Below are 25,471 nucleotides of genomic sequence, written 5' to 3' on the forward strand. Positions count from 1 at the left end.
GCCAGGAGTTATGGCCCATGATATATATCTTAAGGTCACATACACAAGCTTTCCAACCAACTTGAAGATAACATATGATTAGACAAAGAAATGACATTTCATATTTTTGTTACTAATGGGGTGGAAATATATCAAATGTGTAATTTTGAATCTTTTTTTTTATTAATCTCATCTAAAAGAGCATGTTTTTTGCAACAAGTCACCCTGTTTTATCCTTGACCCGGCCTTACGTTGGCCAGAACAAAGCTCACAAGAATGTACCTATTGTGCATTAACTTCACTACAAGGAGACATTTTTGGTGGCCTCCTGTCTGACAGGCTGGTGAGCCAGAAACAGAAGATTATGTAGTGCTGCCGAGCTTGTTATCCTAATAGAACATATACACTCACCTAAAGAATTATTAGGAACACCTGTTCTATTTCTCATTAATGCGATTATCTAGTCAACCAATCACATGGCAGTTGCTTCAATGCATGTAGGGTTGTGGTCCTGGTCAAGACAATCTCCTGAACTCCAAACTGAATGTCAGAATGGGAAAGAAAGGTGGGCTACAACAGCAGAAGAACTTACCGGGTACCACTCACCTCCACTACAAATAGGAAAAAGAGGCTACAATTTGCACGAGCTCACCAAAATTGGACTGTTGAAGACTGGAAAAATGTTGCCTGGTCTGATGAGTCTCGATTTCTGTTGAGACATTCACATAGTAGAGTCCGAATTTGGTGTAAACAGAATGAGAACATGTATCCATCATGCCTTGTTACCACTGTGCAGGCTGGTGGTGTAATGGTGTGGGGGATGTTTTCTGGGCACACTTTAGGCCCCTTAGTGCCAATTGCCCATCGTTTCAATGCCACGGGCTACCTGAGCATTGTTTCTGACTATGTCCATCATGTACCCATCCTCTGATGGCTACTTCCAGCAGGATAATGCACCATGTCACAAAGCTCAAATCATTTCAAATTGGTTTCTTGAACATGACAATGAGTTCACTGTACTAAAATGGCCCCCACAGTCACCAGATCTCAACCCAATAGAGCATCTTTGGGATGTGGTGGAACAGGAGCTTTGTGCCCTGGATGTGCATCCCTCAAATCTCCATCAACTGCAAGATGCTATCCTATCAATATGGGCCAACATTTCTAAAGAATGCTATCAGCACCTTGTTGAATCAATGCCACGTAGAATTAAGGCAGTTCTGAAGGCAAAAGGGGGTCCAACACCGTATTAGTATGGTGTTCCTAATAATTCTTTAGGTGAGTGTATATTTTGCCATACACATATTCTAATTAATTGTGGGCTGCCATTTTTAAATTGGCACATTTATCATCAATCTTGCATTGGACGACTCAGCTACTGCCAGTTCAACCAAATTATTGCCATTGCCAAAGAGCAATTTCCAACAACCGGAGAAGATGGCAGCCATGGGTGTCCACGTTTTATTGAAGAAAAACAAGAAAGTAAAAACACAACATGCATGCTAAAATTGCTAAAAAATACAGATTTCACAAGAAGACTATTCTTCCAATCTTTCTCCAATTGTACAAAGTTGTAAATTTCCTGTCAATGTTCACCAAAACATCTTGTGAGAAGACATATTGCCTGCCAGATGATGTTGTAGGTTCATCAAGGGAAGCAATGCCATGCTCTTCTGGGAACCAGCAAGTGTCTTTGCGGGAAGGCCAGTAAAATTACCTTTGCGGGACCATGGGGATGCAAGAAATTGATCACACATCATGCTCCTCAATTGAAACTTTACATATATTGCCAATCCACCAGGAGTTATCATAGGTGCAAGCTACGTACTGACCAGGTTGAAGACCGGATACTTTGAGGACTGATTGACATTCATGTTCCAGAACACTTAGTGTAAGTGCAATAAATGAGGTTGCATCTTTCGAAGTTTCGCTAACACAAATATTAGTTGTATCAATGGGTTTGAACCGATGGTGCTCCCTTGTCCCAGCAACAGTATGACCCTTGCTAAACCTTTCTTCTTGAATAGGTCTGTTTGCATCAACATCTTCCTTTTGGGACAAAGAAAAATGTAGAACCAGGAACATTTTTTGCTGCAGAAGTCATACAGATCTTTTGGTGTCAAATCTTGGTTCTTGACTGGACGCTGTAAACTAGCCCTGGCAACCAAACGTTTTGCAGTTCCTGCAATTCCATCACAAGGTGATTTTTTCCATGGCTTGTGCCCAAAAAGTTCCACTCAGCGGTGATGCAGAAGTCATTATTGTGACTGCATAGATTAATAACATTTTTGAAGTTTTTGTACTGAGCATCAGATCCATCACTAAAATAGTGAAAATGCTTTAAAGGGAACCTGTCATTAACTTCATGCTGATCTCACTGAGGGCAGAATAAAATAGTGACAGAAATGCTGATGTCAGCGATGTCACTCATGAGCTAAAAGTAAGTGGTTGCTGAGAACCAGCATCATAATCATTGCAGCCCAGGCCTTGAAAAGTGAAATCTACCTGAGAAGAGTCATGGTTATACATAATCTCCTGCTCTCCTGCCCATCTGCTGATGATTGGCAGTTCTCTCCTAGAGAGAAAGGGAGAAAACTAGGTAGAAGCCTGTCAGTCATCAGCAGGTGGGCAGGAGAGCAGGGATTCATGAATAACCAGGACTCTTCTCAGGTGTCCGGGACTCTTTTTTCCAGGCCCAGTCTGCAATGATTGTGAGGTTGGTTCTCAGCAATCACTAGCTTTTACCTTATAAATGACAGACCGCTGAAACCAACTCACCTGTCTCTGCTTTAGGCTGAGTTCACACGGGCGAGATTTCCGCGCGGGTGCAATGCGGTAGGTGAACGTATTGCACCCGCACTGAATCCGGCACCATTCATTTCTATGGGGCTGTGCACAAGAGCGATTTTTTTCACGCATCACTTCTGCAATGCTTTAAAATCGCAGCATGCTCTATATTCTGCGTTTGTAACGCAGGACAGGCCCCATAGAAATGAATGGGGCTGAGTGAAAATCGCAAGCATCCGCAAGCAAGTGCGGATGCGGTGCGATTTTCACTCATGGTTGCTAGGTGACAGTCTATTCACTGTATTATTTTCTCTTATAACATGGTTATAAGGGAAAATAATAGCATTCTGAATACAGAATGCTTAGTACAAGGGCAATTGAGGGTTAAAAAAATAAAAAATAAATTAACTCACCTTGTCCTCTTCATCGCGCAGTTCCCGGTCTCTTCTGATGAGCTGTCGGCTAAAGGACCTTTGGTGACGTCAGATCACATGCTCCAATCACATGGTACATCACCACGGTGATGTACCATGTGATTGGAGCATGTGATCTGACGTCACCAAAGGTCCTTTAGCCGACAGCTCATCTACCAGACCGGGAACTGCGCGATGAAGAGGACAAGGTGAGTTAATTTATTTTTTATTTTTTTAACCCTCAATTGCCCTTGTACTAAGCATTCTGTATTCAGAATGCTATTATTTTCCCTTATAACCATGTTATAAGGGAAAATAATACAATCTACACTACAACTAACCCAAACCTGAACTTCTGTGAAGAAGTTCGGGTCTGGGTACCACAGTCGGTTTTTTATCACGCGAGTGCAAAACACATTGCACCCGCGTGATAAACACTGAACATCGGAACGCAATCGCAGTCAAAACTGACTGCAATTGCGTACCCAATCGCGCGGGTTTGCCGCAATACACCGGGACGCATCCGGACCTAATCCGGACACGCCCGTGTGAACTCAGCCTTATTCTGCTGTTAGTATGGGCAGCATAAAGGTGACGACAGGTTCCCTTTAAAATGGCTAGTGCGTCCTTCAGATGCCTAATCGGCTTCTTCAAAAATGTATGGACAGCTATTGTGTCATGAGGCAAGCAGTCACTGGTTAGGGTCCATTCACACGTCCGTTTTTTCTTTCCTGATCTGTTCCGTTTTTTCAGGAACAGATCAGGACCAGATCTGGACCCATTCATTTTCAATGGGTCCTGGAAAAAATCGGACAGCACAATGTGTGCTGTCCGTTTCCGTTGTTCCGTTCCGCATGTCCGTTTAAATATAAAACATGTCCTATTCTTGTCCTGAAAAATCGGATCCTGGTACAATACAAAGTCAATGGATCCGCAAAAAACGGATGACATTCGGATGTCATTCCGTATGTCATCCGTTTTTTGCGGATTCCGTTCCTGGAAACACATAACAAATTTTTTTTTTTTTTTTTTTTTTTTTTTTTTTTTTCCAATTTTTTTTCAAAGAAATCCAAACAACTTTATTTGATTATTGAAATGTATACATGCTCCCGTTTTTTGCGGATCCGCAAAAAACGGATGACATACGGATGACATACGGAAACATTTTCAGGAACAACGGATCCGCAAAAAACGGACCGTTTTTCAGGATGGAAAAAAACAGGACGTGTGAATGGACCCTTATGCAAATGCTGAAGCATCGGAAGCCAGGGTTGCAACAGCAAACGACAGTTTTACTGGCTAGTTTCCCGGTGAAACCCCTGCACTGCATCCTGGACAACAAAGGAGTCGTTTTTGGCAAAGTCCATCAGGACAATTACATGTCCCCCCTCCAGATTTAGTTTCTGAAAATTTAGATGAGCACTTTGGTGTCTAGTCAAGTTACACATTTTGTCAATTAGTTCTGAGGTGAAATCCTCTAAGGATAACTGCTGGGTTTCTAAGGTATCCCGATCTGTGGAAGTCCACTTCTTAAATTCATCAGTATCATCGGGGTCACTATCCTTAAAATAATCAGCAAGATATTCTTCCAGGGCACTTCTCACATTGTTGCAACATGACAGTTTTACTTTAAAGCAATTTGTAGTCATCCGGAAGTGTAGTGGCCAAAAGGTTAACATTTTGATGGATTGTGCAGACACAGACGGAATGAGTTGTAGGTAATGATTGTGTAGCTTGTAGGTCATTTATTCAAGTACATTGAAGTAATATAGGCCATAGGTGTGAACCAATTCAATTAAATCCAATTTAAAATGGCAACCCACAATTAATTAGAATGTGTATGGAAATATATCTAAGTTATATTAGGATAACAAGCTCGGCAGCACTACATAATCTTCTGTTTCTGGCTCACCAGCCTGGCAGACGGGAGGCCACCAAAAATGTCTCCTTGTAGTGAAGTTCATGCACAATAGGTACATTCTTGTGAGCTTTGTTCTGGCCAACGTAAGGCCGGGTCAAGGATAAAACATCTTGTGGCAAAAAACATGCTCTTTTAGATGAGATTAATAAAAAAAAAAAGATTCAAAATTACACATTTGATATATTTCCACCCCATTAGTAGCAAAAATATGAAATGTAATTTCTTTGTCTAATCATATGTTATCTTCAAGTTGGTTGGAAAGCTTGTGTATGTGACCTTAAGATATACAGGTCCTTTTCAAAAAATTAGCATATTGTGATAAAGTTCATTATTTTCTGTAATGTACTGATAAACATTAGACTTTCATATATTTTAGATTCGTTACACACCAACTGAAGTAGTTCAAGCCTTTTATTGTTTTAATATTGATGATTTTGGCATACAGCTCATGAAAACCCAAATTTCCTATCTCAAAAAATTAGCATATTTCATCCGACCAATAAAATAAGTGTTTTTAATACAAAAAAAAGTCAACCTTCAAATAATGATGTTCAGTTATGCACTCAATACTTGGTCGGGAATCCTTTTGCAGAAATGACTGCTTCAATGCAGCGTGGCATGGAGGCAATCAGCCTGTGGCACTGCTGAGGTGTTATGGAGGCCCAGGATGCTTCGATAGCGGCCTTAAGCTCATCCAGAGTGTTGGGTCCTGCGTCTCTCAACTTTCTCTTCCCAATATCCCACAGATTCTCTATGGGGTTCAGGTCAGGAGAGTTGGCAGGCCAATTGAGCACAGTAATACCATGGTCAGTAAACCATTTACCAGTGGTTTTGGCACTGTGAGCAGGTGCCAGGTCGTGCTGAAAAATGAAATCTTCATCTCCATAAAGCTTTTCAGCAGATGGAAGCATGAAGTGCTCCAACATCTCCTGATAGCTAGCTGCATTGACCCTGCCCTTGATAAAACACAGTGGACCAACACCAGCAGCTGACATGACACCCCAGACCATCACTGACTGTGGGGACTTGACACTGGACTTCAGGCATTTTGGCATTTCCCTCTCCCCAGTCTTCCTCCAGACTCTGGCACCTTGATTTCCGAATGACATGCAACAGTCCAGTGCTGCTTCTCTGTAGCCCAGGTCAGGCGCTTCTGCCGCTGTTTCTGGTTCAAAAGTGGCTTGACCTGGGGAATGCGGCACCTGTAGCCCATTTCCTGCACACGCCTGTACACGGTGGCTCTGGATGTTTCTACTTCAGACTCAGTCCACTGCTTCCGCAGGTCCCCCAAGGTCTGGAATCGGTCCTTCTCCACAATCTTCCTCAGGGTCCGGTCACCTCTTCTCGTTGTGCAGCGTTTTCTGCCACACTTTTTCCTTCCCACAGACTTCCCACTGAGGTGCCTTGATACAGCACTCTGGGAACAGCCTATTCGTTCAGAAATTTCTTTCTGTGTCTTACCCTCTTGTTCGAGGGTGTCAATGATGGCCTTCTGGACAGCAGAACCCATGATTGCGGTTTTGAGTAATGAACCAGGCTGGGAGTTTTTAAAAGCCTCAGGAATCTTTTGCAGGTGTTTAGGGTTAATTAGTTGATTCAGATGATTAGGTTAATAGCTCGTTTAGAGAACCTTTTCATGATATGCTAATTTTTTGAGATAGGAATTTGGGGTTTTCATGAACTGTATGCCAAAATCATCAATATTAAAACAATAAAAGGCTTGAACTACTTCAGTTGGTGTGTAATGAATCTAAAATATATGAAAGTCTAATGTTTATCAGTACATTACAGAAAATAATGAACTTTATCACAATATGCTAATTTTTTGAGAAGGACCTGTATATCATGGGCCATAACTCCTGGCAAAGTGACAGCCTGATCGGAAATGCATGTCAGGAGCAGTGGGCAGTCAAAGTAGGCCCTTAAACGGTCATATGTCAATTTCTTGGCCTATTTAGATGGCATGTAAAAATTGAGTCAAGCCTTCTTCAGGCACCAAAAAATGTGAGCTTACTTCTGGCCAACATAAGGCCAGTGTTCTGTCAGAAAACCTTACCTCGTCAGATTCCCTTACCCCACGTCACTTCTGGGGGTGTGCGCCTCCGCGCAAGTGCAGTACCATGGCACTGCACCTCCGCGCAAGCGCAGTACCAGGGCATGGGTAAGTTAAGATTACAGCGAGCATTGACTCATGGACGCGTGCACGGACACCGCGAGTGCGCTCTCAGTGGTAAGGAGATCTGACGGTCTTTTGTCTTGTTAAATCTCCTTAGGCTACTTTCACACTTGTGGCAGAGGATTCCAGCAGGCAGTTCCGTTGCCTGAACTGCCTGCCTGATCAGGCAAACTGTATGCAAACGCATGTAATTTTTCTGACTGATCAGGCAATTTTCCGACTGATCAGGATCCTGATACAAATTTTTATATTTCTTTGTCTAATCATATCTTGTCTTAAAGTTGGTTGGAAAGCATGTGTATGTGACCTTAAGCTATATATCATGGGCCATAACTCCTGGCAAAATTACAGCCTGAGCCGACATGCTTGTCAGGAGCAGTGGGCAGTCAAAGTAGACTCTTAACTAGCATTCGTCAATTTTTGGGCCTGTTTTGATGGCATGTAAAAATTGAGTCAAGCCTTCTTCAGGCACCAAACTTTGCAAGGAGACTAAGTAGTTTTACTACAAGCAGCGCATTACAGCTGGTCCATCATCCGCTGCCGGAAACTCTGGAACCAACAGAGGCCTAGGTGAAAATGTTGTAAGATTTCATTTAGGACCCCAGGGAACATATGTGCAAAATGTTATTCAATTTGGAGAGGGTCGGATTTCTAGATTGGTCCACTTGACATAGAATGACCCTTTAATGTTAAATTTTTAAGGGGTTTTGTCACTAGAAGAATCATTGTTAAAACAGAGAGAATGCCTTATAGGCAACTCAGCTGAATAATCCATATGCAAATGATCAGGGAAGTGCCATGTGGGCGGGCCCAGGCCACTCTGTGCACCCTTGCTCCTCCTGCTGCTTCCTCCACCAGCCCTTCCTTTCTTAATTTTCAGGGCCAGGAGAGAGGACTATGCACTAACCTGGCCCTGTCAATTAAGGAACTGGCAGAGGATGCAGGAGGAGCAAGAGTGCACAGAGTGGCCTGGGCCCATTGCACTTAACTGCTGATTTGCAAATGGGTTTAAAGTAGTTTTTTTCCAGAATGAACCCACATATCACTAAGTGTAAGACATTGGGTCATTTATCAGAGACTAACATTTTATGCCTTTGTTACCCTGGCTCTGCTGGGTGGTGCGCCCAATTTATAATGAGATGCAGGGCTCGTCATAAATTATAAATTAGACGCATCCTCCAGAATCCCATGTGCCTAGTCTGAACTCTTCAGTCAAATCAAAAATGTCACTTGTGCGTAAATTTAGCTGCAGAAGCATTTAAAACGTTTCAAAATGGGGTCTTGCAACCTTTCTACAGCAAAAACTGGCCATGGGGGGGGGGGGGGGTCTTGCTAAATGGCCCCATTGTGCCTGGTTTATCAGCGAGTTTCCTGGAGACTGACTCCCTTTTAAACTTTCCATATATAATATATGAGCCGAGCGCTTCATCCAATTCCAGCGCTGCCGCATTGGGAGGTATTAGAGCCGGCTGCTGGCAGCTCGAGGGCTTCAGGTCGGTGGCGCTCTGCCAGGACGCTCTCAGCTCAGCCATGTGCAGTTTACAAATACATGCAAAGTGGTTAAACTGTTGGTTTAATCGATGTGCTTCCTGGCGTTGTTCGCCTGTGCGGCTTTGTAGCCTCCTCGGGACAGGTTCTGTAACAGTACACCCCCCAAATCACTGATGATGATGGCCTGCTATCTTGTCTGTCGGATGGAGAGGAGGCTGAGCTGAGCAAGCGAAGACGGAAAAGTAAACTTGTGATGGAAGACGTCTAGAACAGTGCAGGTGTGGAGCTGCATGACGGGGACGTTCTCCGGCCTCCGCTTGGTCCTTGTGCATTCTGAATGGAATGAGATCCGTTCAGGATGTCCTCAGTTCTGGGCAGCATTGTGTTTTGCTGCTAGCTGTGGTTTTTGTCCGGTCATAAAAACTGGGGGAAAAAAAAATGGATCAGTCACCCATTAAATTTCGATGTGACGGATCAGTTTTTTCTAACGGAACGGATTCATCTTGAATGTGTAAAATCAAAACTGAACTGTTGGGTTCTGCAGTTTGTGAAATGCATGTGCCGTTAGTACGGGTGACCATAGGTAGAACACTTTGTGCCGTTTTCCATTACCCCCACTTGCCTCTACCTTGGCCTCCTTGTCCCTACCAGCACTGGTTTTGGCCTGCAAAATCTGCTTATGGCTCTGTGGCATGTGCTGGAAAAGCAAGTCCAATCCATGGAGGTCAGACCCCATACACATTCAATAGCCGGCAGTGGATCAATCTGGCCAGCGGTTATCACGCCCGACTCTCCCATACACATACAGTACACGTTTGGCTTGCCTGAACCTGTATATGTGTTTCATGGGGAGAAAGCAGCTGACGGACACTTCTGGAGGTGGCTTATGTCCCGAGAGAACAAAAGGATCAGGCAAAAATCTTATTTTCAGATGATGGCGGAAGAGTTAGTAGCTGCCCACACAGAGCAGGCATCCTTAAACTGCGGCCCTCCAGCTGTTGCAAAACTAAAACTCCCAGCATGCCCGAACAGCCTACAGGTATCAGCCTACAGCAGGGCATTGTGGGAGTTGTAGTTTTACAACAGCTGGAGGGCCGCAGTTTGAGGATGCCTGTATTAGAGAGTCGACCAAAGCCATCATTCTTGGCGGGTTAGGCGACCGCAGTGTCAGATACCCCAGGATGCCTCTAGAGGCGGTGTGAAGTCGTGCTTCAACAGATCATATGGTACTGCACATATTGTACATCCCACAAATATATACAGGAGAATAAATAGATATTAGGCACATTCTTATAATAACTAATCTGTAGAGTGGTGTCCTAGAGGTGTCTTAACAATGGTTAGTATGACTACCTTTTTGTTAAAGGGGTTGTCCAGCCTAGTAGCTGACAACCACAATGGTCCTGACTTGTGCCATGCCTGCCCTGCTTTTCTGTTCCCAGCCATTGCTGGTCCCTGAAGAACTGAGAAGTGGTGTGGTCATGTCTGCTTGAATGGTACAGCGGGACAGTAGACAAGTTTTTGTTATAGAAGCATTGGGGTTGTCTGCCCCCCGGCAGGAGAACCCCTTTTAAGAAATGGCCATAACATTACAGATTGTGATGGCTTTCTCAAAGCCTTCCGCCGGATTTGCAGGATTTCTTGTTTTGAGAAATGTTGTATGTGTGCTGCTCCATTCAGCACTTTACTGCCATCATTCATTTGTAGGAATTTTGTTTTCTTTGGAAGCTCAGAAACCTTTCTTGGATTTCAGAGAAAATGCAGTTGAGACGTTTATGGGTTTATTCACCCCATGAACATGGCTGGTTCTGAAGGACTGGTATCGGCACCTTATTGTCCTTTAAATTTTGTATTGAGGAAACACGTTGTTTCCATTATAACGTTGTCTGCTTTCCAGGAATTCCTTTCTTCCCATAATGGAGAGCTTCACCTCTTCTTAGTCTGCCGACATTGCTGCTATTAATGGCTATAATAGAGATTCGGGCCCAGGCAGTGCGTCTCTGTACCCAGTCATGGAGATGGTAGCACCTGCAGATTATAAAGCAAGCTCTTTCCAGATTTCATAATTTTAGAATTATTCTTTCAAGTTTATAAAAAAAAAAAAAAATCTACAGTGCGTTTGTGATTCTTGGCCTACTGGGTCCGGCCTTGTTTGAAGTTGCATATTTGCCTGTGTCTTGGAGAATAGGTTCACCTCAAAGCTTCTTTGAAGAATATAGTGAAGAGTTGTATAAGTACGTGTTCCCCATTAGAAGTGTTTATAGTAAGTGGCAGGAATGTTGGAAATTTCCCTCGGGTTCCTTGGCTAGCAAATGTTATGTTTGAAGGTGTCAACTTCCGATAAAATTGCTCCATTTTAGGACCACCCTTGCATCTAGGTTCAAGTAATTCTAAAACCGTTAATTTCCTGAAAATTCACTGTCTTGGTTTTACTTTAAAGTTTTATCTTGCATTTCAAGCCACGTGACAAATCTGGTTTACGATGACAATTAGTCAGAATTTGCTGGGAAAGGCTTGACGTTTATGGAAAAAATAAAATAAAGATTTGAGCCAAAGAGATTGGTGGGGACCTCTGCACCTGGGCCCTGATGACTAATGTTCTAATATTCTCATATGTCATAAGTCTATAGAAATAACATAAGAACTTCTGCCCACTTGGTTTGTCAGCTATTGGTTAGCATGTTATCTCTAGCCTCACTTGCCCCACAATTGTGATATTTTGGATCCAGCCGATTTCCACCGTCTTGCACAGCGGTAAGATCAGGATCGACAAAACTTCATAGTCTTAAGGTGCCAGTTACATTATTGCAGGAACCAACTTGACTTTTGTAGACCTCAGCAGAAAGCAGCAGCGTTAATCTGGCCATATAAAGTTTTGGAATTGACTGGTTTGATCATTTTATGTGTACGGGATCCCCTCCCCCGTCAGTAGACAGACACCTATTCCATTTGTATGGCCAGCTTTGGTTGTGAGCTCCTGGGGCATAGCCAGGTCTTTATTTTCTGTGTCAATTCTGATCTGCCTACAATAATTAAAGTATAACTGTCGTGTGTGTGTGTGTGTGTGTGTGTGTGTATATATATATATATATATATATATATATATATATATATATATAAAATTATTTTATTTTTTTGGAGTATTGGATTGTGGTGATATCACCTTGGTCGCCCTATTTAAACTTTTCACTGTGTATTCAATTACCCCTTATTTCCACATTTTTGTTCCCTGTACTGCCTACTTTACCTGTGCTTAAAATAGGGTTGCTAGTAGGGATCGACCGATATTGATTTTTTTTTTTAGGGCCGATACCGATAATTTGTGAACTTTCAGGCCGATAATTTATACCGACATTCTGTGAATTTTCATTTTTGAAAAAAAATAAAAAATTCCTACACATCTGCTGAAAATGAATGTTTGTTTATTATTGTTAATGTGTAGGTATTTTTGTTTTTGTTTTTTTGTTTTGTTAAGCTTTCTTTTTCATTTATACTTAATATTTTTTTTTTTTTTTTTTTAAACTAACTTTTAGCCCCCTTAGGGACTATAGAACCCTTGTCCTATTCACCCTGGTAGATCTCTATCAGGGTGAATAGGAGCTCACACTGTCCCTGCTGCTCTGTTCTTTGTGCACACAGCAGCATGGAGCATACTATGGCAGCCAGGGCTTCAATAGCGTCCTGGCTGCCATGGTAACAGATCGGAGCCCCAGGCTTACACTGCTGGGGCTCCGATTGGAGGGGAGAGGGGATCCTGTGGCCACTGCCACCAATGATTAATACTGGGGGGGGGCTTGGGTGGGATGTACGCACTGCCCCACCAATGTGTTTAATACTGGGGTGTGAGTGGGGGGCTCACTGCCCCACCAATGTTTTTAATGTGAGGGTGGGGGGCGCACTGCGCCACCAATGATTAATACTGGGGGGCTTGGGGGGGCGCACTGCGCCACCAATGAAGATAAATCTCTTATTTATTCATATACAGGAGGCTGGAGCTGGCTGCAGAATCACATAGTCTGCTCCCGACCTCTATGAGCGGTAGCTGCGATCCGCGGCACCTGAGCAGTTAACTACTGCGGATCGTTGCTACAACTCATAGAGGTCGGGAGCCGGCTATGTGATTCTGCAGCCAGCTCCCGCTTCCTGTTCAATTTGAATGAATGAGTTAGTTAGTTAACATCATTGGTGGCGCAGTGGCCACAGCCCCTCCCCTTCTCTTCTTACCTGTCTCTTCATTGGCGGCAGCAACAGCACAGGGGGAGGAGACACTGCTTCCTTCTCCCCTGTGCTGCTGAGGGAACATGGAGAGCGCTGAGAGCAGCGCTATCTGTGTTCCCCATATGTTATCGGAATATCAGCAAAATAGATCCCGATAACGGTCAAAATCCTGAATATCGGCCGATAATATCGGTAAAACCGATAATCTGTCGATCCCTAGTTGCTAGGCATGGTCCGTCTCTGTTGATGGACGGAGCACGCGGCGTGCAGGGTCAGATTACTGACAGCCAGGGACTGTAAGTAAATGATTAAAGCCAGGTCCTCCCCAGCAGCTGATAACAGTGTCTGGGCTGTGTGCACTTCTCCCTGTCCCTGCACTTGGCAGACGCTCCCTCACTCAGCAGACTTGGAGGATGCAGAGTGGAAGCGGCGCAGAGCAGGGAAGGGAGATCTGCCGTCTGCTAGTGAGGGCAGGTGGGATTGGCCTCAGGGTGAGGGCAGTGGCGGCCATCTTAACTGAATAGTGAAATTGCAGTTTTATGTAGACTGGTTGCTAAGGGCTGAATCTTATTAAATATGGGGTAAGTCAGTCTAAGGGTCCAGTCACACGTCCATTTTTTCTTTCCTGATCTGTTCCGTTTTTTGCGGAACAGATCAGGACCAGATCTGGACCCATTCATTTTCAATGGGTCCTGGAAAAAATCAGACAGCACAATGTGTGCTGTCCATTTCCGTTGTTCCGTTCCGCATGTCCGTTTAAATATAAAACATGTCCTATTCTTTTCCGCAAAAATCGGATTCTGGTACAATACAAAGTCAATGGATCCGCAAAAAATGGAAGACATTCGGATGTCATTCCATATGTCTTCCGATTTTTGCGGAATCCGTTCCTGGAAACACATAGCAAATTTTTATATATATATTTTTTCCAATTATTTTTCAAAGAAATCCAAACAACTTTATTTGATTATTGAAATGTATACATGTTTCCGTTTTTTGCGGATCCGCAAAAAACGGATGACATACGGAAACATTTTCAGGAACAACGGATCCGCAAAAAACGGACCGAAATTCGGATTATAGAAAAATACTGACGTGTGAGTGTAGCCTAATAGTAACTGATTCTGGGATATCATGTTATTGGTAACTACATATGAAAATTGAAATGGGGGTCTAAATGTGACAGGTATCCTTTAAAGAGAACTTGTCCCCGGAAATGCAGTGCGATCTGCAGACAGCATGTTATTGAGCAGGAGGAGCTGAGCAGACTGATTTTTTTTTTTTTTTTTTTTTTTTTTATGGGAAAAGATTCACTTGTATTTTATACATTTATATCTCTGCTTTTTGTAACTTAAGAAAACCCCTGTGTACAGTTATCACTGACCTACTATCAATCAACCATACAACTATCAGTGACTGACAGCTATCTCTGTATATACACTTATGCTACATGCACACGACCATATGTGTTTTGCGGATCCGCAAAAAAAAAAAAAAAAAAAAAAAAGGTTGCCATCCGTTTTTTTTTTTTTTTTTTTTGTGCGGCTCCATTGTAACAATGCCTAAAACAGACAAGAATAGGATATGGTCTATTTTTTTTTTTTTTTTAGCGGGGCTACGGAACGGACATACTGATGCGGACTTCACACAGTGTGCTGTCCGCATTTTTTGCGGACCCATTGAAATGAATTGGTCTTCATCCTATCCGCAAAAAAACACGGAAAGGACACTGAAACCAAATATGTTCGTGTGCATGTAACCTTACAAAGAGAATGCTATCAGTCACTGATAACACCTCCCCTGTGTACAACTATCAGTGACTGACAGCTATCTCTGTATACACACTTACACAGAAAATACTATCAATCACTGATAACACCTCCCCATGTACATCTATCAGTGACTGACAGTTCTCTGTATACACACACAGAGAATGCTATCAATCACTGATGACACCTTCCCATGTACATCTATCGGTGACTGACAGCAACCTCTGTATACACACTTACACAGAGAATGCTATTATTCACTGATAACACCTTCCCATGTACATTTATCAGTGACTGACAGTTCTCTGTATACACACTTACACAGAGAATGCTATCAATCACTGATAACACCTTCCCATGTACATCTATCGGTGACTGACAGCAACCTCTGCATACACACTTACACAGAGAATGCTATCAATCACAGATGTACATGGGAAGGTGTTATCAGTGAATAATAGCATTCTCTGTGTAAGTGTGTATACAGAGGTTGCTGTCAGTCACCGATAGATGTACATGGGAAGGTGTTACCAGTGATTGATAGCATTCTCTGTGTAAGTGTGTATACAGAGAACTGTCAGTCACCAATAGATGTACATGGGAAGGTGTTATGGGAACAGTTCTCTGTATACACACTTACACAGAGAATGCTATTATTCACTGATAACACCTTCCCATGTACATCTATCGGTGACTGACAGCTATCAGTGGAGAGAATGCTGCCACTCCACGAGTAATTGGCTGGTCCAATGTAATGTATATGGCTAGCTTAAAACTGGATGCGACATTATACTCCAAACATTAGCTAAACTTTGGAGCATTTTATGACCTGTTCTGGGCACCAATGTAAATTTATCCCAGTGAAATATTGCATAATTAACCCCTCTCGTTCTGTGTGGGAATGTGTATGGAAAGAAGGGCTACTGGTTAGGTCTCGTCAGTCATGTGCAGTTGTATCCATCACAATCCACATCTAGGTGGTACAAGGAACGTTTTCCAGGTTGGCACCAGAGTTATGCTGGCAGCCATACACATTAGATAACTTTAGACCAAAGCCATTCATTTCAGCAGGACCAGCTGACCAGGGGCCCCGACTCACCCCTGACGGCAGACGTTTGAGGCAGTAAGGATCAGGAGTTTAATTTCAAAATCAAATCCATTTGTTCTTGGGAAGATAGTTGCACAATGTCAGTTGTTTTTTATATTCCCTCGGAAAGAAAGAATTAATGATAGATATTACCAAATGGTACCATTGAAAAATACAACTTATCCTGCAGAAAGATAAGATACATCTACTGGAAGATAAAGTAGTTATAGCTCTTGAAATGCAACAATGGATGGAAAGAAAAAATGCATTGTCCTAAAGTCTCTTAATAGGCTGATCCTGAAGGGGTTAAACAAAAACGCAGCAAAAAGCCTAAGTGTAACTCCTAGAATGCTTTTGCTACCATGAGAAATGTCTAACTATGTCTTTAAAGGGGTTGTCCAGCCTTTACTAACTGATGGCCTATCCTCAGGTTAGGCCATCGCTAGCTGATTGGCATGGGTGCAGGGCGTCAGACCCTCGCCAATCGGCTGTTTGGGTTTAGCTCCTTCTCCCGAAGTTGGCACCAGAGCTTCACAGCACGGTCAACATTGTAATGGAGGGAGCTTGTTATTACAGCGCTGCTCCCCTCGACTTCGCTGGAAGAAGCATTGCAGTGACGAGGTTGACGGAGTAGTGTAGGTCTGGCATCGACTGCGATGGTGCTACACCCAAACAACTGACGGACAGGGGCATGGGATGCTAGATGGACCGTCCTGATGAACGCTAAGGCTTCTTCCTAGTGACGAGACACGTTTATTGGCCTAGGCGCAGATCAGTGCCATTCAAGTGAATGGGGCTCAGCTGCAATACCAAACACGGCCACTATGCAGTGGATGGCGCTGTGCTTTGAAAGCTGCAAGGAGGCCGCAGTTCTCACCGGAGCTCAATAGCCTCCTTAAACAGCTGGTCAGCAGGGGTCCCAGAAGTTGGACCGCTCCCAATTTGATCGGTCAACAACATCAAACTACTTTTATAATTTTTCCAGTTGTCAAACTGCAATTGCTGTACCTGTAGTGCTTTCAGTCCAAACTAATCTCTATAGCTAGAGTTAGTGAAAAGTGGCAATGACATGGCCTGGAGAAAAAGAGAATTTGGAAGTATGAAGTAAGTAGCCACCAGCGTACCCTTGAGGCTGGCACTTTTTCTGAAGATGGTTTTTATCTTGAGCCATTTTTCTGAAACCTCTGCTCTCTCGGGAACCGCCATACAAGTTATTCCTGTTTTTAAGAAAAACAAGTGAAGCTGGAGCAAGTCCTTTTGAGGTGGACTAGGAAGCCATACAAGTAATAAAACCATCTACATAGGAATGGTCTGAGGCTTAATGTATTCCCCTAATTTATCACGTTTGTCGGGCAAAATTCCAGGGCTGATGATCACCTTCTTGGATATTTATTGTCTGTATGTTCTTGAGATCCATACACCTGCTTGTAGGTGCCCATAAAATGGTAGAGGGAGGGAGCATGTGCATATACCTTTGGTGAGACGTAAGGCTGGTAAGCTTCACATTGACAGTAGTAAGTGAAGAGATTCTGCCTGCACAACTCATATTAAAAATACTACTAGGATGATCCTTCTTTCCACGAACATCTGGGGAGAGTCTGGAGACCTCCTTACACGTTAGATGGTCATCCATTCCTGCCCAAATCATGGTGTTCAGCTGACATTAATCTTGTATGTATGAGTACTTTTAGGCGTTGTTTTCGCACATATTCTGCACTAAATTAGCAGCCAGCGGCCATGTGGCTTCTGCCTGTCATTGATTTTATAGTGTTGCGGTTCCTCTGGGCAGTGGTTTAAAGCTGCGATTGTGCCAAAGACTTGTCCTTTCTTGGCGCGGTGTCTGGAGGACACCGCTGGAAGCCACGGCCGTTCATGGTTTTGTTCCATTCAAGGAGACTAAATTATCTTGGCTAAATTGTGTAAAAAAAATAAAAAAAATATATATATAGTTTTACAAAACTATGATGTGATATTCCTACAATCATTGTGTGAAAATATTCTTATAGAGGTTCTCTGGGAATGACTTTAAATGACTGCCAGCAACCTGTCCTAGAATGTGAGGAGGACTGGTTAGCTCCCCTGGCAGTGCTGCTCTACAATAGATGGTAATGATGTGATCCTGCCATATGTTATGGCTGAGCAGCCTGAGAGGAAACCCCACCGCTATGTAGTTTAGGCCAGTACCTGAACGGTGTGTTTAGTGAGGTCCTGCCCCCTCACCCCCTAAGCAGCTTGCAAGTGGAGGTAACCAGTCCTGCTCAAATTCTAGGATAGACCACTGGTGGCCATTTTAGCTCATTCCTGGAGACCCCCTTTAGATGCCAAAGAGTCCTCAGCAGTTGTTAGTAAATGGCTAAGATGAAAATAATTTGTCAGGGAAAGTTGTCCCAGTTGAGCTGTCTGAGCCTTAAGGTGACCACACAACTTCAGTAGCTGCAGACAGCCGTCTCTCCCGACTCTCCCATAGACATCCTTGTGCGGTTCATTCCGGTACATGGATGTTTTCAGTGGGAAGAGATGATGGTCACAACCAGACAGCAATACCCGCAGCTTATGTCCTGGGAGAACAGAAGGATCAGACATAGAAATTCAGTGCTCCCCATGCTTATGGTGATTTGGGGGCAATAATTGGGAGGCAGAAGGACCTGCTGTTTTTGGTGGACGACTAGTTTTAATTTGTATGGGCCTTATAAGCCTTGGATAGTTGACAAAGTAGTTGGGAGTTCCACAAGGAGGCACCACCAGCAGCCACAGTACTGGCTGCTACAAGGCAAGGTAAGTGATAACACAGCAGGGCATAGCATCGGGGGTGGTATAGGAAAGGTGGTCTTTTACACAATCTGGTTTGTAGGAAAAGTAACATGTTACAGAAAAACCTTGTCCAGATTGTCGTGCAGCTACAAATCCTATGCAGTAGCTTTCCTTTAGTATAAAGATGGCTGGATGTTCCCCTAGTACGGCCATGCCTGGTTGTCAGCGCCCTGAAGGATTTGACTATGATATCCCTGATCTTCAAATCTTCTTTTTATCTTGCAGGATGGCTTGGACGCTATGGTGTATGACTTGGACTTCCCTGCGATGAGGAAAAACAAGAACATTGACAACTTCCTAAATCGATGTAAGACTTTTCACTGTTCTCTCCAGTTGTACATTAGTAGGAGGAGATGGCGTTATCCAGACTTGAGTATCAATGTTTCCTTCTGTGTATGTATCAAGCATACGGAGAGGAGGATGGACACTAGTAAGATTACCGCTCTTGGTCAACATGTAGTTCCCTAGGTAAAGCTGTTGCTTAAGGTGTGGTAACTCATGAGTAACTCGGTAAACTAAAGATAAATGACAAATCTAGGAAACCAAGTTAACTCTTAAGGCCGCGTTCACATTGGTGCTAATGATTTCTGTTCTGCTCAGTCATAGGAACAGAACAATGAGAGTAACTGAAGTGCCAGACGTGGCGCTTCACATACTGACTGCGCCAAAGCCCTTTCACTATTATAGTCCTTTGTGCTCTACTATTTATTTTTTATTTTTTTCCATAATGTACAACAGAGGCCCCTACTGGAGCCTCCAGCACAGATGTGAATACAGCCTTAGGGCTCATGCACACGAACGTATTTTATTTCCATGTCCGTTTCGTTTTTTGTTTTTTTTTGCAGACCATATGCGGAACCATTCACTTCAATGGGTCCACACAAAAAAACGGAAGGTACTCAGTATGCATTCCATTTCCGGATGTCCGTATTTCCATTCCGCGAAAAAAAAAGAACATATCCTATTATTGTCCTCATTACGGACAAGGATAGTACGGTTCTATGAAGAGCCAGCTGTTCTGTTCCGCAAAATACGGAATGCACACGGATGTCATCCATATTTTTTGCGGACCGCAAAGTACATACGGTTGTGTGCATGAGCCCTTAGGCCGCTTTCACACAGTCAGTGTTTGGTCAGTGATTTTCATCATTGATTGTGCGACAAATCCAGGTGCGGCTCTAAACACAGAACAGAAGCAAGTCGTCCCCTTATACATCCCCTATAGGATCTACTCCTGATTTTGACTGACAATCACTGATGGAAATCGCTGATTAAACACTGCGAATAAGACTTTAAAGGGGGTGTCCTATCGGAACAATTAAAGGGGTTTTTCTACTGTTTTTAATTAATGACCTATCCTAAGGTTAGGTCATCAGTATCTGATCTGTGGGGGTATGATCAGCTGTTTGAGGCTGCAGCCCTCTGAGCAGCATAGCTAGGCCAGTGATGTCACTTCTATCAGTCACGTGACCTAGGCGCACACCTCAGTCCTGCTGCAATACCAAGCATGGTGGCTTTCTAATGTATGGCGCTGTGCTTGGTAAGCTTCAAGGAGAATGCGGTATCACTGGAGCGCTGTGACCTGATTGTGGTGGTCATCTGTTAGAAACAGTCGGAAAACCCATTTAATGCCATATCAGCAGGGTATGCTGTAAATGTCCTATAGGTGCGGGTCCCACCTCATGGACCTGCTTTTATCTCAAGAATGGGACCTTGGCATGAATGGAAAGTACACCATGCGTGTGCGAGTTCTCTCCATTCACTGCTATGGGATTTCCAAAAAACGCTGAGTGAGCACTCTGCTAGTTGTGGACGTCCCATAGCAGTGAATGGAGAAAGTCGCACATGCACAGTGTGCTCTCCATTCATGATGGGGACCCGCACCTACAGGACATTGTCAATATGTCATGGATGCCCAGATGGTACAACCCCTTTAACTAGCTTCATTTTTAGCAAATTAGGGGATTTTTGCTTTATTCAATATAAATATGTACAGCAGTCTGCTCCGTGGCCTCAGCATTTTATCTGAGGGTGTGTATGTGGCATGCTGTCCGGTGGCTCAGTGATACTCCGCAGGTATGACCAGCGCTCAGGTTGTACGTCCCCTCTACACTTGTCTGTTATTGTACCCTTCCTTTTCTCCTCTGTGGGGCTCACATTATTGGATGCTTGCTGGTACTAATGTACTTTTATTTTATATTCTCATTACTTTGCAATGTGTTTAGTATATTATGGTTTGTCTTGTATGCAGTGTGGGCCATGTTGTGTGCTAGCCTCACCCAGGGTATCATGGTAGGGGGTAATCTTTGTTACCTCTTGAGTGTTTTTTCTTTGTGTGTTTTTAATGGTTTTTATTGCAGCCTGTTTTATTGAAGCCGATTGTACTGTTACAAATTGACTTTGCGCCATTATTTTGCACGTGTTTTTTATTTAATGCATGTGTTGCCTGGTTTGTTTGTAGGAGGTTGCCACAGAAACACACAGGTCTGCATAGGAACTGTATTCACAATACGGTCAGGGATTTTTAGATATTTGCAGTTACTTGATTTTTCATTTCAGACCCACAAATTTAATTAAAGGTCAGTAATTGCGGAAGTACAAATAAGGGCAGATTTATAAAATGGTCTTTTGCCCATAGCAACCAATCGAAGTGCAGCTTTCATTTTTCAGAAGTAGAATATCTCTAGCTGCTACTAATCCCGAGATAGGAGGGGGTTAAAGCAGCCTTCCCCTCTTCAGTCTGGAGGGGAAGGGGAATTTTGAAGCGGACACCCTGCAGGAGGAAAGAAAAATATATATATAAATTTGGCATTCTCATATTTGTACTGAGCCACAAAATAAAGCTATCTTGTTACTTGTGCCACACAGGGAATGCCGTGAATAGATTCCACAAAATGTTAAATCTGCAGGTTTTCTTTTTACCTTTCCCCCCTAAAAATTGATGGCCTCTCGTGAGTAAAAATCCTGCACGTCCCCTTTGAGTCTATAGTGTATTTTTGCATGTGTAGGAGAGGTTGTATAATATGCTTATAACGCTCCTGACATTCTGTCAGTATAATTTTAATTCGGACTTAAAGGGACTGTCCTACAAAGGTATTCTACAGTTTTCAATCCAGCCCCTGGATCTGAATACTTTTGTAATTGCTTGTAATTAAACATTTAGCATAGCCACTGAGTAAGGGCTCATGCACATGGGCCTAAGGGTCCCGTTCCTGTGCTGCCACAAGTAGCGGTCTGCAATGCAAGGGCACTCAATTTGTGGATGTGGACCCATTGACTTGAATGGGTCCGCGATCCACAAGTTACGGCCAAAGGTAGAACATGGTCTTTATTTTTGCAGTGCTGGGGCACAGACCTGAAAGCCCGTGGAAGCGCTTCGTAGTGTTTCCGTGGGCTTTCGATCCGTGCCTTCGCTCCGCAAAAGATAGGTGAAGTCCTATGTTGTGGATCACAGACCTATTCAAGTCAGTGGGTCCGCATCCGCACCACGGAGTGTCCAGTGCCTGTATATTGCGGACCGGCTGCTCATGGGCATGAGCCTTTAGTAAACCTGCTGTTTGTTTTTTGTCCACCTCACTGAGAAGCCGCACATGCTCAGCTTCGCCGAGTTGTTATAGGGAGAGCAGGGACACGCCCCCGAGCTGTCGGCTTGACATAAATCTAGCAGACCAATGAATGGGGAGATCTCTGGAGATACAGGGCTGAGATTGTCATGTACTACTTACGATATGGTGTCTGATTTTCATCATTTACATTAGTCATGGGAGAACCCTTAAGTCCCTACTTCATAATTGCAGGAACTGTGCCCTGTCGGGTGGTAATAAGGCACGACATCCCCTTTTGTAAATTGTTAAAGGGATCCTTGTTTTTTTGCACGTCCTTACAAGTGAGATAAGTGGCCTGATTGTGAATGGTGACGTCCTTGGGTTTAATAGCGCTCTGGCGTTCTGAGCTCCTTCCATACAATCTCATGCCAGCGTTGACCCTCCTGGATTAAAATAGCCTTTTTCAGCCATGACCAAATTTGGAGCTGAAATATCTGCCCACTGGGAATCTGCAAATGGATTCTAGTTTATCGAGTGACAGGTTTATACAAATAATTAGTTCTTCCCATTGCGTGTTTTAAATGAAAGCCCAGTATTCAGTCATAAAAAGAGGAATATGCTGCCAATTCGACTTCTCTCTTCCAGCCTTGTTGTTGTCAGCTTTCTGGTAACTTGCTTAAAAATAGCCTGTGGACTGACTGAAACTTTATTTTATTTTTTTCCCCTTTTTTATTTTAGATAAAGACACAATAAGTAAAATTCGGGATTTGCGAATGAAAGCTGAAGATTATGAAGTGGTTAAGGTCATTGGCAGAGGAGCTTTTGGTGAAGTCCAACTGGTAGGTTGCTTCTGATGGCAATATAAGGGAAATGGTCCTGCTTGTCTTACCTGAACTGGTTTGGTGAATCTTTAAAGGGGTTTTTCCGAGACCTTAAAGGGGTTCTACAGTTTGTTTTAACTGATGATCGGTCCTCTGGATAGATCATCAGCATCTGATCGGCGGGGGTCCGACATCAGCGCCGCAGCCTTCTCACTGTTTACCGCAGGCCCAGTGACGTCACGACTAGTATCAATTGGCCTGGGCAGGGCTAAGCTCCATTCAAGTGAACAGAGCTTAGCCGCGCCCAGGCCAGTTGATACTAGTCGTGACGTCACTGGGCCTGCGGTAAACAGTAAGAAGGCCGCGGTGCTGCTGAAGCACCGCTGCCTTCTCAAACAGCTGATCGGCGGGGGTCCCGGGTGTCGGACCCCCGCCAAACAGATGCTGATGATCTATCTAGAGGATAGATAATCAGTTAAAAGAAACTGCAGAACCCTTTTAAAGCCTCATGCACGCGGCCGTTTCGTGCACGGGCAGCATCCGTGCAGCGGGCCCGACCCATTTAACTTGAATGGGTCCGTGGTCTGTCCGCACCACAAAAAAATATGAGATGTCATATTTGCGTTGCGGAACAACGGAAAAAAACACCACGGATGCACTCTGTAGTGCTTCTGGTGTTCCGTGACTCCATTCCACATTTCCGGAATTGCGGGCCCACTCAAATGAATGGGTCCACATCCGTGGTGCACACAGCTGGTGGCGGTGGATTGCCGACCCGCCGTTTGCGGGCCGCAATACAGTCACAGACGTGTGCATGAGGCCTAATACTAATGACCTATCCTTAGATAGGTCATCAATATCTGATCAGTGGGGTCTGACACCTGAGACCCCTGCCAATTAGCTGTTTGAGAAGCCAGAGGCTCTCGCAGTAGTGCCGCAGTCTCCCAGCTTTAGGCCTCTTTCACACGACCGTATAGCTTTTTTAGTGTTTTTCGGTTCCGTTCCTCCGTATGGCATATACAGTAATTACATAGAAAAAATTGGGCTGGGTATAACATTTTCAATAGATGGTTCCGCAAAAAACGGAACAGATACGGAAGACATACGGATGCATTTCCGTATGTGTTACGTTTTTTTTTTGCGGACCCATTGACTTGAATGGAGCCACGGAACGTGATTTGCGGGCAATAATAGGACATGTTCTATCTTTCAATGGAACGGAAACGGAATGCATACGGAGTACATTCTTTTTTTTTTTTTTTTTTTTTGTGGAACCATTGAAATGAATGGTTCTGTATACGGACCATGAAAAACTGCACGTAAACAGGGGAAAAAAAACGGTTGTGTGAAAGAGGCCTTACCTAGGCTATATTACAACACGTTCCGCGGTCAGATGGTCTAGGTGCAGCTCGGTTCCATAGAGGTGAATGAGACTAAGCTGCGATGCCAGGCTCAACAACTATACAATGTACAGTACTGTGCTTGGAAAGCACAGAGAAGGCTGCGGCGCCCACAGGAAAACCGGTGCCTTCTCAAACAGCTGATCAGCAAGGGTCCCGGGTGTTGGACCTATCCAGAGGATTGGAGTCTTGGTAAACCCTTTCAAGCCGATATGATAAGCTGATTTCTTTAAATATTTATGCCCTATCCTCAAGATCAGTGGGGGTCCAACTCCCGGTACCCCCTGTGATCAGTGATTTGAAGGGCTACAGCTCTAGAGTGAGTGCTGTAGCCTCTCCTTCCGCCTTTGGTGTCACATCTACAGATAAGCAAATTGATTCTGAAGACCCACATTTTCCCAAAGCTCAGGTTAAACATGAATTTTTGGTCATTCAATTCGGGCAGATTTCACAAAATGGCATGAGCCTTTTTCCTGTCAGAAGACCAGAAAGATGACAAAGGAGGATCACATAAACCTGGGCACTGCATGTGTATTCACACCAGCAGGCATCTTCTGCCAAAAAGTTCAATGGGTGCATGGTCCGCATTTGCTGCCAAGTATCGGACATGTTCTATATTTTTGCAGATGGTAGACATCTGTGTGCTTTCTACATCCATCTGTCCATTCCGCAAAAGATAGAACGTGTCCTATTCTTGCCTGCGGACCGTGGACCAATTGAATTCAGTGGGTCCGCAAAAAACGGATGCAACAACGACGTCATCTGTGTTTTGCCGACCAAAGAATACCTATGGTCTTGTAAATGCCCCCTTAGGCTACTTTCACACTAGCGGCTTGGACCTCCGGCAGGCTGTTCCGTGGGGTGAACAGCCTGCCGGATCCGTCCTACCGCTAGTGACCGTGTGCCCCCAGACTACCGCTCCGTCCCCGTTGACTATACTGGGGGCAGATGCACAGCAGCGCATGGCTAGAGGCTGCTGGAATAAAACTACGACATGTCCAACATTTATTCCGGCAGCCTCTCTGCCGGAGGTCCGTGCCGCTAGTCTGAAAG

At 43.9% G+C, this 25,471-nt stretch overlaps 1 protein-coding gene across 1 annotated transcript in view; it reads left to right on the plus strand.

The window, feature by feature from the left end:
- The window catches only part of ROCK1 (Rho associated coiled-coil containing protein kinase 1), a 131,185-nt gene that overhangs the window by 35,028 nt on the left and 70,686 nt on the right, over positions 1-25,471 (plus strand). The window contains exons 2-3 of the mRNA XM_044294801.1: positions 18,878-18,959; positions 22,936-23,036. Of these exons, the coding sequence (XP_044150736.1) occupies positions 18,878-18,959; positions 22,936-23,036 (183 nt within the window). The remainder of the gene's footprint in view (positions 1-18,877; positions 18,960-22,935; positions 23,037-25,471) is intronic.

This window comes from Bufo gargarizans, chromosome 5, assembly GCF_014858855.1.
Source record: "Bufo gargarizans isolate SCDJY-AF-19 chromosome 5, ASM1485885v1, whole genome shotgun sequence".
Taxonomy (NCBI): domain Eukaryota; kingdom Metazoa; phylum Chordata; class Amphibia; order Anura; family Bufonidae; genus Bufo; species Bufo gargarizans.